The 16,667-nt window shown below is 48.7% G+C and overlaps 1 protein-coding gene across 7 annotated transcripts; it reads left to right on the top strand.

Annotated features, from left to right (window-relative positions):
* The first annotated feature begins 612 nt into the window (after positions 1 to 612).
* Positions 613 to 15,823, top strand: ARMC12 (armadillo repeat containing 12). 7 transcript variants are annotated; one of them, XM_036870353.1, is made up of 9 exons: positions 613 to 784; positions 3,517 to 5,091; positions 5,509 to 5,617; positions 6,153 to 6,351; positions 7,055 to 7,200; positions 7,417 to 7,551; positions 13,440 to 13,613; positions 13,749 to 13,820; positions 15,255 to 15,823. In XM_036870353.1, exons 3-9 carry the CDS (start codon positions 5,570 to 5,572, stop codon positions 15,582 to 15,584), a joined length of 1,104 nt encoding a protein of 367 aa, XP_036726248.1. In that variant the 5' UTR covers positions 613 to 784; positions 3,517 to 5,091; positions 5,509 to 5,569; the 3' UTR covers positions 15,585 to 15,823. The 7 variants fall into 7 exon arrangements, with proteins under 7 accessions (XP_036726248.1, XP_036726246.1, XP_036726245.1 ...); XM_036870351.1 differs by lacking the exon at positions 613 to 784 and having other exon boundaries at positions 2,373 to 3,701; positions 4,005 to 5,091; XM_036870350.1 differs by lacking the exon at positions 613 to 784 and having other exon boundaries at positions 2,373 to 5,091.
* Positions 15,824 to 16,667: the final 844 nt, after the last annotated feature.

The raw sequence follows: 16,667 nt of genomic DNA, 5'->3' as shown, positions 1-16,667 counted from the left end.
ACGTGTACGTGAGGGGCGTGACCTCTCTCCATCCTCTCCCGGAGACCCGGGCCCCTTCTTATCCCAACCCGGGTAGAGTATGAGGTTGGGGTCCTCGACCCCGCTGATCCACGCCGGGCCTGGAGCTAACCCTGCCCACCTGGTCCCCCCCTCGGGCGCGGGACTCGCCGGATTGCGGGCACCCCATCCCCAGCCCACCCGGCACCGGTGAGCTGGCGGGGTCCGGAGAACGCCGGCTTCAGTTCCTGGGATCACTCTTCACCCCTTCACTCCCGACAGGCCAGTGGATCCGGAGAACCGAGGCCCAGCGCTCAGCCTAGGCCCGCTTCTTCCCGGGCAGCCCTCGGGCGTGCTCCGTGTCCTGGGGGTGGGCGGGAAGGGTAGGACCCCAGGGCGCGCCGAGCCCCGCGGAGCGCGGGAGAGAAGGAGTTAAACAAGGTGCCGGCGCCGGGCGCGGCGGGAGTGGGGGATGGGAGCGAAGGGAAAGTGAGAGCGGGGGCGGGGGTGGGGGGGACCGGAGCGAAAGAACATCCTGTGCCCGCCGCCGGATGCGCCGGGGGGAGAGGTGCGGGGGGTGGTGGGCGGGGAGTAGTCCGGGGAGGGAGGGCAAGATGGGGGGAGGCTCGGGGCGGGGAAAGGCGCGGCCTCCGCCCCACAGTCGGAAATCCTTCTGTGAGGGCGCCGCCCCCTTCGCTCCCCGGGTTTGCCGCGTTTCTTCCAGTCCCCACTCCTTCGCCGGAGTCACGAGCTGCCGAGAGGCCCCCCAGTCTGGTCCTGGGCCGGGGTAAGCACGAGCTGGGGAGGGCACGGTCCTGGAGAGCGTGGGATCCCTGTCAGGGCACGGGCTGTCCCCCAGACTTTCATCTCTCGGCTTTCTGGCTTTCTGCGGGGGCAGCTCGCACGTGCTGAGCTTCCGCTGTTCACCGAGAGTCACAACGTACATTCTCTCATTCAGTTCTGACAGCGCACTTCCGTGTAGCAGGCAGGTTTTCCGGAGGAGGAAACTGAGACTCAGATCATGGAACTTGCCTAAACCAAGCTCGTCGGACTCCAACGGGCTTTTCATTAGAGAGTAGGCTAATTTCCCCTTAGCTTCTCCTGTGCATGCAAGCGCCGGGCCCCTCCGGGGTCCCCCTCCTTAACGGCCTACTTGCACAGTAGGTCCCCAATAGCGTGTTAGGCTCCTCTAATTAACTAGGCTGAAACACCCATTACCAGAGTCCTGATAGAAGAAGCAGGTAGTCTGAGGGTTTTACAGGTGGGAGGATGGTTTTCAGGAACAAAGTAGCTTGGGGGAACGGGCTGGATCCCCGTAGCGCTCCTGGTTTAGGAATTTGATGGGGGAGGGGGGTTCAAAGAGGGCTCCAAAGTTGTTCAAGGCAAGTAAATGGGTTACAGGAGTTGAGATTGATTAGCTTGAAGACGACCAGAGTGGGAAGGGTAGAGGGTGAATGGAAGGGGCTGAATAATGTGCCTTTCAGGCCTCACCGTCTGTGTGCTCACTGCCTTGCCACGCCCAACATTTTTGTCCAGGTGAAACCTGCTTATAATAGTAATTATTATTGTCACGTTTGGTGAGCTCTGTGTGCTGGGCACTGTTCCAAGTATTTAATCCTCTCAAACCCAAGAGGTAGGTATTATTATTCCCATTTTACAGGTGGGGAAAATGAGGCACAAAAAGATTACAAAGCTAGGTCAGTAGCTGAGCTGGTTTTGAACCCCGGCAGTCTGGGTTGAGCCCACGCTCTCACTCACTAAATAAACTGCACCTAACGTGATGGGAACATCAGCCTTAAAGGTAGAAAAGCTGGTGCAGATGGCAGAGAGGTGTGTACTAGGGCAGCCCGTGTCCTTTTGCCTTGGTGAGGGCAGGTAAGAAACTTGGGGTTGGCTGTGTGTATATGGAATCTCAGACTTCTCTCTAGCCAATATTCCAAATTTTTGAATTTGACAGAAAAACAAAATCCAAGTTCTCACAAAGAGCTGCAGCCTTCATTTATGCTCCCTAAGAACATTCACTATCATCTGTTGTCACCATCATTTCACAAAAGCAAGTACATTTTAATTCTCCTCAAAAGAAAACAGACATCATCTGAATCAAAAGCAGATACTCCCGGGAGCTTCCCTGGTGCTGCAGCAGTTAAGAATCCGCCTGCCAATGCAGGGGACAGGGGTTTGAGCCCTGGACCGGGAAGATCCCATATGCCACGAGCAACTAAGCCCGTGGGCCACGACTACTGAGCCTGCGCTCTAGGGCCCACGAGCCACAACTACTGAAGCCCACGTGCCTAGAGCCCGTGCTCCGCAATAAGAAGCCACCGCAATGAGAAGCCTGCGTGCCGCAATGAAGAGTAGACCCCACTCACCGCAACTAGAGAAGCCCGAGACCCCGCACAGCCAAAAATAAATAAATAAATTTAAAACAAAAAACAAAAGCAGTTACTCCAAAGAAAGGACAGTCCTTGACTTTCCACCAATGAATACACATTCCTTTTTTTTTTAAATCGTGCTGTGGACTAGCAAAAATGTCACACTGGGGATGCCTCTGCTTCTAATGCATCCAAAACATTTGAGGGCAGAACCCAAAGGAATGGACTTAGGTATATATAGCAAGAGGGAGTTAAGTTAGAGCCAAGAAAGAACTCTCCTTCTTTGGAGATCTTTAAAGAGCAGGTGAGTACTGCATTTGCTTAGAACGTGAGGGTTGCAGGATCAGCTCCATGGACTGGGGAGGCCAGTAGCTCTGGGTTCCGCCTCAGAGAAGGACCAATCCTCAGATCCACCAGGGGAGCCTTGGAACCTAAAACAGTCCCTTCAGGCAGCCATTTTCTGCCCGGAGTTCATGGAGCTTGATAGGTGGTCCCATGGTAGTGGGGGGGCCTCCAGGGGCCTCTGTCACCCTTCACTACAGGGAGTCCGTGTAGTCACCCACTGTTGGGCTGCACCCTGCAGGCCTGTAAGCCTTATAGTTGCCCAGCCTTAGACTGAAGAAAGAGCCCGGGACAGCAACAGAGACATTCATGGTGCCGAATTCATGCCGGCGAGGCAGTATAAGAACAGCCCACAGGGTTAATATAATGGTGCCTTTCTCCAGTGGGAGCCTGGATTAACTACCTTAGTAGTCTTAGGTGGGGCCAGGTATAAACCAGGTGAAATCTGTAAATCCCTTTCCAATCCTATTCCCCATGGGACAGCAAACGCAAACCACCAGAGATTTACCTGCCAGTCCCAGGACTATTTGATAGTGTGTTCCTCTGGGGGTAGATCCTGTAGCGAAGGTAGCGAAGGCAAAAGTGAGTTACTGTCCTGAGAGATAGTTGGCAGCGGTCTTTCGGTGGTCAACAGTTGAACTTGGATTGTATTGACTAGTTGCCTCTGGGTTAACATGGCCCTGGGATGATTGCTCCTGGGATGTTCAGCTACAGTTCATAGAGCTTGAGTGAACCTCTGGTCCACCTGTTGAGAGAGCGGGTTTTCATCTCAATTGTTAAGTAATCCTTTCATCCTTTCCATTAGCCTGGCAGCAGTGGGGTCGTAAAGCAGGTGGAAATGCCAGTGTGTGTCATTTTTATCAGCCCATTCCTGAACTTCATGACTGGTAAAGTGGATTCCTTTGTCACTATTGATGTCCGTGGGGTCCTGTATACACACAGCTGTCCTAGACCCCAAATAGTGGTTTTTTGCATCGCTAGATGACTCGGGTAGGCCTTTTGTAATGTCTTCCACCTGTTGTAAGCTGCATATAGCTGTTGTTCCATCATACTGTATATCATTGCTCTGCCTGCTTCCATAGCAGGGGTCAGAAGCCCAAGGGTACTCTTATTTTGCTGTAGCACAGGCCCCAACCAAACTTTTCCAGGTTACTGGCCATGTCCAATTCACAAGACTGTCCCTGAATTAATATCCCCTAAAGCCTGTGTCTAATTGTTTAGGGGTGAGAGGCTGGGGGTACGCTTGTCTTTTGTAGATAATCCAGGTCCTTGCGTTTGGTCTGTATTCACCAGCCATCCCCGTGCAGTCAGATGAGCCACCAGCATAGGGCTGCTACTTTTAAACTGGAAAGAAGCTCTGAAGTTAACAGAGTGGAAGAGAATCAATATAATGGAAGAGAAAGACACCTCTCATGGTAGTCAGCTGCCACAGGGCCCCATAGGCTAGTGGACGGCCACCTCAGGATCACCCCTGCAACCTTCCATTCCCTGTCCTTACTTCACGACATCTCGGTAGCTTCTTCAGCCTCCTGGCCGGCTCCCCAGTCGTTGGGCTGCACCGTGCAGTCCTGAAAGCCTTGTAGTTGCCCAGCCTCAAGATTGAAGAAAGAGTCTGGAGACAGCGACAAAGACATCAGTGGTTTATTGGACAGGGGCGTCTTAAGCAAAAGGTTAAGACCCACCGATTATGGCAACACCCCACCGATTATGGCTGGCAGGCAGGCAGGCCATGGCAGAAATCTTCGCTACTCGGGGGGAGAAGGAGGCTACTATTTATAGGGAGAATTGACGTCAGGTTGGCTTATCAGTTACCAGGGAAACCAGCTGGGGCACATCCGTCACAGCCCCTCAGATTAACGACCATCACGAGGGCAGATGTTTCCCTTTAATAAATTAGCAGGTAGAGCAGGGATTAAATCAGTCGCTAGCTGGGGCAGGGGGCAAACATGTTCACATGAGTAGGGCGCGGGTGGAACGGACTGGTCGAGCAGAGGATGTACTAAGAGCAAGAGAACAGCCATCTTGAATGGCCTGACCATACATCCACCTTGGGGCTGTGTAGAGTGCCAGGAATGACCCTTGAGGAGGGCTGGGGATGGGAGGGAAGAAAGGAAGAGAATGGCCCCCGGGAATGTTGCCTGCAGCCTAGGGTGACATGGACGAAGGCTCTGAGTGGACAGACCTGGCTGGCTGCAGCATCCGTGGGGATGCCGTTTCCCTATTTCCCCACCTCCTGCAAACCCAGGTGCAGCCCACGGCCCAGAGCCTTCCAATAGGAGCTCAAGACCAGGCAGCTGAAGCCCTGTTCTGGTGCATCTACGCTCAGTGCTGGCTCTGGGTCTGAGCCTGGCTTGGGCTCCTCCCTGCTCTGTACCGGAAGGTGAGGCCAGAGGGTGTGGGGACACTGGGGGTGGGGGGAGGAGAAGAAGGGAAGGGTCTGGTCTCACCTGCCCCATCCTAGTGGTGGAGGTGGTGGAGACTGAGGCCTCCAAAGTTGGGTTCTCATCCTCCAGGGTGGTGGCATTTTCTGACTCCAGAGGAGGCCTCAAAGCCCATCCCACCCTGTGTGTATGTTGTGGGGTATGGGGTAATATACTCTCAGATTTAGGCCGCCATGGTTTAATGGCACAGACCTACCCCAGGTTTAACCCTGGAGATTTAGAATGGATCCCCTCAGGTTACAAATACAGAAACTGAGGTCGAGGCAAGGGCAGTCCCCTTCTCCTCCAGAGTCACACTGGTTAAATGGGCCTGGAGCCCCCGTATCCAGATTCTCTGACGTTGTTCTCTCCTCAAGTCCTCAAAGAATGACAGAAGTCATAACTTGAGCATCTACTAAGTGCAGGACTCTGTGCTGGATGTTGGAGACGCAGAGACAACTGCCCTCAGGAGCTTTTGGTCAACAGGTAAATATACACAGAGAGGAACATGCAGATGCTGGAAAATGATGGATTTGCCTCGAGACTCTGCAAAACTTTGTAAGGTACTTGCCTCCTCTTCATCCTGTGATGGAAGCGGGGAGGCCCTGCCTGCAGAAACGCCCCAAGGCTCAGAAGTGGATCTATGGTGAAGAGATCAAAGATGGGGGGACAAGGGAAGTGAGGGAACAGGGCTGCCAGTGGGCATACCCCAACCCCCCCAAAACTTCCAAAGGCCCCCGCCCATAAATTGGGCCTCTGCTGCCATCTAATGGAGGAAAGGTAGCCTCTGGAGCCGCCTGCTGGGGCCCCACCAACCTGGCTCCCCTAAAAAAGAGGGATGTGAAGGACCTTCCTGCCCACAGACCTTTTATTCCCCTGGAGTCTTAAGCTTTGTTTCCTGCAGCCTCTGAAGCTCCCTGGCTGCCCTGTTTCCCGACCACCACCCTCCATCCCACTGTTTCCCCAGTTTCCTTTGTTGCCCAGGTTCTGATTCTGGTGCCCTGGTTCCTGGCCCTGCTAGAGTTCTGGTTCCGGAAGGCCTTTGCTAGGTGCCTCGGGCATGTGCTGCATCCCCCAGCGCCTGGGGCAAATGGACATCTGCAAAGGTGTAGTGAGCCTGGCCACAGCCGCTGGGGCCATCTACCTGCTCTACAAGGCCATCAGGGCCGGCATAAGATGTCAACCGCCCCTCTGCTCTGCCTCACCCATCTGCGTCGCCCGTGAGTGTCCCCGCCCTGGGGAGAGGGCTCGGCCCCAGGAGGTACCTACTCCCCAGGTCTCCCGTGTGGGAGGGCCCCAAGGGGACTCCTCCACGTTCCTCTCTCCTTCCCCTTTCTCACCCCATCTCTCTCAGAGCCACCCTAGAGATGCTAGCGCAGGCTCCCCAGGTAGTGGGTGGCACTCAAGTGCCTCCTCAGGAGTCATCTGGCAGGTTTCTAAATTCTACATTCACTCTGGCATCCAGGAGCCACTGCTTGGAAACTTGGCATCAGCAGTTCTCCCCAAGGGAAAATTGGGGGACCTACATTCTCAGAGCCTCCACTAGTCCCTATGACAACTTTGTGCAAAGTAGAGAAAGGAACCCCTTCTGCAAGACTTTGTATTGCCATCTGCTGGAATATCATTGCCATATACCAATTATGATGAAATACTACATATTACTGCCATATGCCAGAAAGTTGTTATAGTAAACATACAAAAGTTTTTTGCTTACGATATGAACAATACAGCATTAGATGTGGTGCCCTTGTGCAGTACACACCCTGTTCAACTGTACATGGTGGTCCTACATATAGCAAGAAGTCTTTTCTTCAGAAAAGGCAAGGCAGCCTTGTCCCCAGGTCCCTCTCCCACCGCTTCCCAAACCCCGTCTTTCATCACTTCTGAGTCCACAGCCTGAACTGGGCTGGGGTGGCTGTCTAGGCCTGGCAATCGAGCGAGAGCAGCGCGGGCGGGACTCAGGTGAGCTCCGGAGGCTCCTCAACTCCTTGGAGTGCAAACAGGATGAGTACGCCAAGAGCATGATCCTGCACAGTATCACGCGCTGCGTGTACTTGCTGGAGTCCGAGGTGAGGGAAGGGAAGCAGGAGGTCCTTCCCAGCCAGCCTGGCCCCTGGGGGCTACATCTGTCCCCCTTCCCCCTTGAGTAGCCAGACTGTGTCCTGGGACCTCTCTCTGGCTGATGGCGGGAGGGGTTGTGTTGAGGGGTTTTGGTGACATGGGGGGGTGGGGGAACCAGGACACCCGCTTCTCCCGCTTCTTCTATCTCTCCTGGCACACTCTAGGCCTCTACGTGTACTAATGATGACATCATGTTGGTGGGCTCCATGCTGGATGACAAGGACAACAGTGTCAAAATCCAAGCTCTGAACACACTTAAAGCTTTCTCTGGCATCAGAAAATTCAGGCTGAAAATCCAGGTGGGCCCAGCGACAAGTATGGGGCAGAGCACATAGATGTCCATAAGCCATGGGCCATTTAGTGGGCATAGGTTGAATGGTCATGTTCCAGAAGTTTGTTTGGGTCTGAGTTTGTAACCCAGAAATATGTTTTTCCTTGGAAGTAGGTGGGGAAATGGTGATCAGATTCCCAGTAGGGTCATAAAAGTCTGAATCTCGGGATAAAACTGTGCTAGGTCCCTAGGAGTATCTCTGAACCCCAAACAGCAGAAATTCCCGAAGTTCTTTCTGACAACAGCCAACTCTCTTGACGGCAACTGGGTGTCGTACAATTCAATTCTGACACTATCTACCTGGAGTTAGTACAGACCCCACAGCTTAGGGCTGAGTCCTGTAAGACTGCCCCCCCGCCACTTCTGATTGACCAGCTGTAGATTTGGGAGGTTCCCATGCCCTCTCTCCTCAGGCTTGATAATTCACTAGAACGAGCCACAGAACTCAGGAAAATGCTTTACTTACTCTTACCAGTTTATTATAAAAGATATAACTGCGGAGCAGCCAAATGGAAGAGGTGCATAGGGCAGAGTATGGGGGAAGGGCTTCCATGCCTTCTCCAGGTGTGTCACCCTCCTAGCACCTCGATGTGTTCACCAACCCGGAAGTTCTCCAAACCCTGTCGTGTAGGGGTATTTATGGAGGTTTCATTATGTAGGCATAATTGATTAATCATTGGCCATTGGTGATTGAACTCAATCTCTGGTTCCACTCTTCTCCGCAGAGGTCAGGTATGGGGCTGAAAGTTGCCTTGAGTTGCCTCATTTACATAAACTCAGGGATCATGGAAAGGGGCTCATTATGAATAACAAAAACCACTCCTATCAGGAAATTGCAAGGATTTTAGGAACCCTGTGCCTGGAATCAGGGACAAAGACCAGATATATTATCATACCACACCACCACACCGTGTTGGTCTGAGGCTGGTGGCTGGGCCACTGATGTCTTCACTACCATCATGCAGAGAAAATATAAGCCACCAAATGTCAGTTCCCCCAGCTTCCTGCTACTAGGCCTCCAGGCTTACCTGTTACCCATCCTTTCCTGCTTTCCTGTTGGTGCCATGAAAAAATGGCTTTCTTCCTGTCTGTGTTCAATGTTAGTCTCAGTCCTGGATCCCGTCCGCTTCCCTGAGGGCCTCTCTCCTTGATTAAACTCTGTCTGATATGGCCTCCCCCGGCTCCTTCCCATTAGTGTTCAGCAAGCTCTATTCCTTCCCATCTTAAAAGGCAAAACCAAAAAAACATCTTCCTTGACCTCCAAGTCTCTCTCTAGCAAATGATCTCTCTCCCAAAATATTTTACTTAAAAATAAGTAAAATATTCAAAACTTGCAAACATTTTATGCGTGTATGGTAGAAAGAATAACAATAAAACAAAACACACGTAATCAGAACCCAGGCTAAGAAATAGAACATGACCAATTGGTTAGATGCCCCAGATGCCCCTCCTTAATCCCCACCTCCTCCCCCACCAGAGGCAATCATTCCTCTGCATTTTGTTCATCAATTTCTTGATTTTCTTTGTAGTTTTACCATATACACGTGTCATCATTTTCTAGCAGGGCACGGCAGAGAAAAATAGGTAAAATATAGTTGGAATTTTTTTTTTTTAATTTTATTTATTTATTTATGTATTTATGGCTGTGTTGGGTCTTCGTTTCTGTGCGAGGGCTTTCTCTAGTTGCGGTGAGTGGGGGCCACTCTTCATCGCGGTGCGCAGGCCTCTCACTATCGTGGCCTCTCCCGTTGCGGAGCACAGGCTCCAGACGCACAGGCTCAGCAATTGTGGCTCACGGGCTTAGTCGCTCCGCGGCATGTGGGATCTTCCCAGACCAGGGCTCGAACCCGTGTCCCCTGCATTGGCAGGCAGATTCTCAACCACTGCGCCACCAGGGAAGCCCAGTTGGAATGTTTTTAAGCTTCATGGATCTGGAAGTATGCAGTTTGTATTTTGCGGTTTGCCTTTTCCCTCCAACATGGAAAGATTCGTCCTTATTGATGTGGACTGGTCTGTTTCCTTCTTTGGCACTGCTCTATAGTGTTCTAGTTCATGAATACCCTGCAATCTTATTCATCCAGCTGCCCATGAGTAGGCATTTGAGTTGTTTGCACATTGTGCCATGAGCCTTCTTGTACACATCTCCCTCGTGGACGTGGGAGACTTTCTCTAGGACATGTATGCAGGAGTGGGATGGTCGGGTGAAAGGTATGCCCAGCTTTTCAAGAAGGGCCGTATCAGTTTACACCCTCCACCAGCCCCGCATGAGTGTTTCTGGTGCATCATTTCTTCCCTGACACTTGGTATTTTCGCACTTTAAATTTTTTGCATCAAACTTTTTTGGGGAGGGCTTCCCTGGTGGCGCAGTGGTTAAGAATCTGCCTGCCAATGCAGGGGACACGGGTTCGAGCCCTGGTCCGGGAAGATCCCACATGCCACGGAGCAACTAAGCCCGTGCGCCACAACTACTGAGCCTGCGCTCTGGAGCCCGTGAGCCACAACTACTGAGCCCACATGCCACAAATGCTGAGGCCGCACGCCTGGAGCCCATGCCCTGCAACAAGAGAAGCCACTGCAATGAGAAGCCCGCGCACTGCAACGAAGAGTAGCCCCAGCTCGCCACAACTAGAGAAAACTCACGCGCAGCAACGAAGACCCAACGCAGCCAAAAATAAAGAAAGAAAGAAATAATTTAACAACAACAACAAAAAAACACACTTTTTTGGGGAAAAAAAGGTCTCTAGGTCTCCACTTGCTGGCTGCCTCTACTTTATCCCTCGACCCTCTCAGTTGCCCTAAGGCTGTGATTCTCAAGCATATCAGAATTGCCTGGAAAGCTGGTTAAAAAATGAAGATTTCAGGGCATTACATCCAGAGGGTCCAGTTCAACAGGGAAGCTGTGTTTTTCACAAGCTCCCCAGAAGATTCTGATGCACGTGGCCTGGGCATCACTGTTCCTTCTTTCCCCAGGGTCTGTATCCTGAGGACCTGACCCCTGTTCTCCTCTCTCTGGGTGAATGCAGCCACTCCCTACTGAGGGGTGGGGGCAGGGAGGAGCAGGGTACTATTGGGAATGCTGTGCTCCCCACTCCAGGCTTCTGGCATTCTTCTTACGTGGCTCACAAAGGTATAGCTTGTAAGAGTACCTGCCTTTGGTAATAAGGCCCAAGCACCTTGCAGCTCAGAAGCCAAGATTCCTTTTTTCTTTCAACAAATGTATATTGAGCACGTACTTTGTGCCCAAGCACTATGCTAGGCACTGGAGACACAGCAGTGAACAGAGTGGGAAAGATCCCTGCCCAGTGGAACTTATATTGTCTGCAAGGCAGGCAATACACAAATAAGTGAAATATATGGTGTTTCATGGGGCAAGTGCTATAGAGAAAAATCAAGAAGGGTGGTAAGGAAGGCTGGCATGGGGGTGGTGTTGCAAGGGGGTGCTGTTGCAATTTCAAAGGAGAAAATCTTTGGGACCTAGGGCTTGATAAAGAGGTCATAGAAATGACACCAAAAGCACAATCTATAAAAGAAAAAATTGATAAATTGGACTTCATCAAAATTAAAAAAACTTTTGCTTTGTGAAAGACCCTGTTAAGAAGATGAAAAGACAAACTGCAGATTGGAAGAAATTATTTGCAAACCACATATCTGACAAAGGACTCATATCTAGATTATATAAAGAACTCCCAAAACTCAACGTCAAAAACAATAATAATCCATTTAGAAAATGGGCACAAGACATGGAGATATTTCACTGAAGAGGATATACGAATTGCAAATAAGCACATAAAAAATGTTTAACATTTAACTAGCCATTAGGGAAATGCAAATTAGTACCACAATGAGATATTACTCTACACCTATTAGATGATTTAAACTCCAAATTAGTGACAATACCAAATGCTGGTGAAGATGTAGAGAAACTGGATCTCTCATACGTTGCTGGTGGGAATGTAAAATGATACACCAGCCACTCTGGAAAATAGTTTGGCAGTTTCTTTAACAAACTCTTTTACCATACAAACCAGCAATTGCACTCTGGGGCATTTATCCTGGAGAAATAAAAATTTACATCTGCCAAAAAACCTGTTCACAGTTGTTCATAGCAGCTTTATTTGTAATGGTCAAAAACTGGAAACAACCAAAATGTCTCTCAGTAGACAAATGATTAAACAAACTGTGGTAGTCCATACCATGGAACATTACTCAGTAATAAAAAGGAATGAACTATTGATACACACGACCACTTAGATGGATCTCAAGGGCATTATACTGAGTGAAAAAATCAATTTCAGAAGGTTACAAAATGTGATTCCATTTATATAACATTCTCAAAAATGACAAAATTAGAGAGATGGAAAACAGATTAGTGGTTGCCGCTGGTTAGGGCTGGTTTTGATGGGCAGGGCTAAGTGTGACTAATAAGGGACCCACAAGGGAGATCTATGGTGATTCTGATGGAATAATCTGTTGATTGCAATGGTGGTTACATGAAGCTACGTATGTGATAAAATGACATGGAACTATACATACACATTGTGCTAATACCATTTTCCTGGTTTTGATACTGTACTGTAGTTATCTAAGATGTAGCTATTGAGGGAAACTGGGTGGAGGGCACATGGGACCTCTCTGTACTGTTTTTGCAACTTCCCATGAATTTATAATTGTTTGAAAATAAAAAGTTTAAAAACAAAAAGTGTGTTGCATATTGACAGTGCTAAGGGGAAAAATAAAGGTGGGGATAAGGGAGGCAGGGATGGGAGTGGTGCTGCCGTCTTAAAGGAGCCGGTGGTTAGGGAAGGCCTCCCTGAGAAGGTGACATTAAAGCAAAGTCTTGAAGGAAGTAAGAGTGAGCTGTGAATAGCTGAGGAGGGAGAGCATTCTAAGCAGAGGGAACACCGTGTGCAAAGACCTAAGATAGGTGTGTACCTGGCATGTTCAGGGAATAGCTAAGGCCATTGTGATGGAAACCATGGGAGCAAAGGAGAGAATAGGAGATGAGGCCAAAGAAATAATGGGGGGAGAGGGACAGATCACGTCAGACCTTGTAAGCCACTGTAAGGACGTTAGCTCTTACCCTGAATGAACTCTTGAGCAGTCCAGCCTGCCTGCTGTTCTGAGAATAGATGCAGGGGACAAGGATGGAAGCAGGGAGAAGGAGCCTATCGCAGAAACCCGGGGGAGAGGTGATGGTGGCTTGGAACAGGGTGGTAGAGGGGGATGCTGAGAAGTGTCTTGACTGTTGGTAGATTTTGAAGGTAGAGCCAACAGGATTTTCTGAAAGATTGGAAAAGGGTGTGAGAGAAAGAAGGGAGTCAAGGAAGAACATAGATTTTTGGTCTGAGTAATTGGAAGGCAGGTGTAACCAACAGCTGAGATAGGAAGGGTAGTGGAAGGAGCAGGTTTGGGAGTGGGAATGTGTTGACTCAGAGGTTTAGTAAGATTCTGGGAAAGAAGTGGAACTGGCACTTGCATATATGAGTCTGGAGTTTAGGGAGAGGTCTGGGCTGGAGATAGAAACTTGAAAGTCATCAGCATATGGATAATTTTTAACACTGAGTCTGTGAGTCTTTAACACTGTATCACTAAGGGAGTGATGAAGATAGAGGAGGAGGTTGGGCAGAAGAACTGGGAAAGAAACATGTGACGGAGAAGCCAAGTGAAGAAAGATTTTCAAGGGGGTGAGAGGGGTCAACTAGGTCAAATAACGTTGAGAGTTAAAGTGGGGAACTGTCTGTGGGGTTTGCTCAGTTTTTGTGGGCGGGGGCAGTGAAGAGTGAAGGCAGAGGCTGGGCTAATGTTGAGGATTATCATATAAAAGTAGAAAACGCTTCTCCTCTCCCCCCTCCCTAGGAACACTCCATCAAGGTGCTGGAACTGATCTCCACCATCTGGGACTCGGAGCTGCACATTGCAGGCCTCAGACTCTTCAACAACCTCCCACTGCCTGACTTTGCACATCCACAGCTGCGACGGGTGATGCCTGCCTTGATGGAGATCCTGCAGTCAGACTACATTCTGGCACAGGTGCCTGAGGACCAGAGCCCAGGCCCTGCCCTCCTGACCAGCCCTGGCACAGCACCTAGAGGGAGGAGCAGAGATTTGTGTCTTCCCTGTTCAGGCCCACCTGTCTTCTCATTCTTTACCCTTTCCTTTATTCAGGTGCAAGCCGCGCAATTGCTGAGCAACCTGGCGCAGAAGAACGACCTTCTCTATGATATTCTCAACTGCCAGGTGAGAAAAGAACTGAAAGACGGGCTAATGGATGTGAACTCAGATATTGTGAAAGGAAGAATCGTGGATTCTTCAGACAGACTTAGCCCTCACAAAATCATCTTGTTCCTCTTTCTGCCTCTGCACTAGATACATTGCAAAGCACCCCCTCTTCTGTCCTCCCAATACAATCAGATTTTCCTTTGAGGGACTTTCTGCACTCTGAGAGTCAAGAACACAGGTGACAGAAGTTAATGTAGGTATTTTAACATTAGGGGAAAACTACTTATAACAAAAATAATTATTAGGAATAGACAGGGTCACTACATAATAATAGTTCAGAAGGATAAAGCAACTCTAAACTTATATGAACTTAGTAACATAATCTCAAAATATATATATGGCAAAACTTGATAGAATTATAAGGAAATTGCTTTTTCTTTTTCAGTTTTATTGAGGTATAATTGACATAAATTTGTAAGGTATTTAAAGCATATGTAGTAAATCAACTATACCCCAATAAAAACTAAATATATATATATATATAAAACTTAATTATACTAAAAAAAAGTGTATGTTGTGGTGATTTGGTATACGTTGTGAAAGGATTCCCACCATCTAGTTAATTAACACATCCGTCACCTCACATTCTGTTTGATTTTGGTGAGGACATTTAAATTCTACTCTCTTAGCAAATTTCAATTATATAATAGTGTTATCAACAGTACTCACCATGTTTGCATTAGACTCTTGGATCTTATTCACCTTTTAGCTGAAAGTATGTACCCTTTTACCAACCTCTCCCTATTTCCCCCACACCCCACCCCAACCCCTGGCAACCACTTTTCTACTGTTTCTGTGAGTTTGACTTAAAAAAAATTCCACATTTAAGTGATACCATGCAGTATTTGTATTTCTCTGTCTGGCTTATCTCACTTAGCATAATGTCCTCTGGGTCCACCCATATTGTCACAAATGGCAGGATTTCATTCCTACAGCTGAATAATTGGAAAGAAAAATGGACATATCTATCACCACAGTGGAAGATTTGGAAGATTTTAACTATTCTTTCAGCAATTCATACATAAATACCTAAAATTAGTAAGGTTATACTTGCTGCGAATAACACAAATAAGCTTGAGCCATTAGACATATCCAGAACACTCTACAATTAGTAAATGCACATTCCGTTCAAGTACACAAAATATTTACAAAAATCAACCACATGCTAAGCTCTAAAAATTTGTCTCAACAAATTTCCCTGAATCAATATTATCATATCACTCATGTTTTATGACCACAATGAAATTATGTTAAAGAATGATAATGAAAACTAAAAAATTCCTATACAGTTGGATCTGAAACTTAGGTACATTGGGGAGTTGAGGCAATAGGAGGACGGAGGAACTTTAGAATTTACCTTGGACTTCATCCCTCTCTCCATCCCACTCACAGGTACACTCCAACTTCCTGAACCTGTTCCAGTCCGCACAGCCCGGGAGTCTGCTGCATGAAGTACTGGTGTTTGCAGAGCGGCTGAGTGAGGGCCGGAGTTCACCCCACTACCGCGCCGTGAAGTGGCATTACAATGAGCAGTCTGTGCACGAAGCTCTCTTTGGGGATGACTCACGACTGGCAGACCGGCTGCTTGCCCTGGTCATCCACCCTGAGGAGGATATTCAGATCCAGGCCTGCAAAGTCATAGTCAGCCTGCAGTGCCCACAGGATGTGGGAGTCCGGCCCTCCTGCCCGCCCAGTCACTCCTGCTTTAATAATGCGGAATAAAATTATGGAGAGCCAATAAATGAGTATGGGAGAGAAGCTTGAGGGGCAGTGCAGTGTCTCTCCAGGGCCTTCCAGGGTGGGTGTAGATTTCAGCCAGCATAACTTCCTGTCAAAGTGTGGGCCTGTCTCCCCAAACGCATTCCCTGTTTAGTGGACAGACTCCCTTCTCTTGCTGCTTTTATTTATTTATTTTTTTGAGTGATAATTTTTATTGGAGCATAGCTGATTTATAATTTTGTGTTAGTTTCTGCTGTACAGCAAAGTGAATCAGTTATACATATACCTACTCTTTTTTAGATTCTATTTCCATATAGGTCATTACAGAATACTGAGTAGAGTTCCCTGTGCTATACAGTAGGTTCTTTCAATTATCTATTTTATATATAGGAGTGTGTATATGTCAATCCCAATCCCAATCCAATTTATCCCTCCCCCACTCTTGCTGCTTTTAAATTTGAATGGGGAGCCAATGCTTTCAGGGAGTTTCAGGGAGAAGGCAGGTTTGGGGACTAAGGCCAAAGATAATCAACAGGAGACAGTATATAGCACTGGATTACTCAAGATGGGCTGGGCTACACCACAGTAACAATAACCTCCAAATCTTAGTAGATGACCAGGTTTATTTCTTTTTCACACTACTTGCTCCTGGCAGGTCAGTTGGGGGTGGAGGGGCAGGAAAAGTGACTTGCCCAAGGTCACATGACTGGTCTGGGGCAGAAGTAGGATTAGAACCTCCTAATTTTTACTGGGCTTTTTACTTTCATAGTCCTTGGCTCAAGCCCTGTGGGGTGGACCATAGATTCTAAGCCAGAGTCTGTGGCAGTTGAGAAATACCTCAGTGCTTCCAGATTTTAGGGGCCAGTTTAGGACTGAACTATGAGGAAATCTGTCCCTACTGTATCCCTGACCCAGGACCCCATCACTTGAGTGGGTGGATGGTGGGTGGAGGGGTGTTGGTTAGGATGTGCTGATCAGAGAGCCAGTTCTTACTAAGGGATCCTTATCACTATTTCCCAGAGTTTGATTTGTCACCTCTGAGTGGACGGTCACTACTAGATCTGAATCGTCAGCTCTCAGCTTTCT

The sequence above is a fragment of the Balaenoptera musculus genome, chromosome 11 (assembly GCF_009873245.2).
Source record: "Balaenoptera musculus isolate JJ_BM4_2016_0621 chromosome 11, mBalMus1.pri.v3, whole genome shotgun sequence".
Taxonomy (NCBI): Eukaryota; Metazoa; Chordata; class Mammalia; order Artiodactyla; family Balaenopteridae; genus Balaenoptera; species Balaenoptera musculus.
Note: the sequence above shows the minus strand (reverse complement) of the source record. Positions and strands in the feature narration are given on the sequence as shown.

Bases quoted from the DNA above. Each gene is read 5' to 3' on its own strand.
- ARMC12 (XM_036870353.1), top strand. From the start codon at position 5,570: ATGTTGGAGACGCAGAGACAACTGCCCTCAGGAGCTTTTGGTCAACAG. The intron at 5,618-6,152 runs GTAAATATACAC...TGGCCCTGCTAG, and splicing joins CAGGAGCTTTTGGTCAACAG to AGTTCTGGTTCCGGAAGGCC. The intron at 13,821-15,254 runs GTGAGAAAAGAA...TCCCACTCACAG, and splicing joins ATGATATTCTCAACTGCCAG to GTACACTCCAACTTCCTGAA.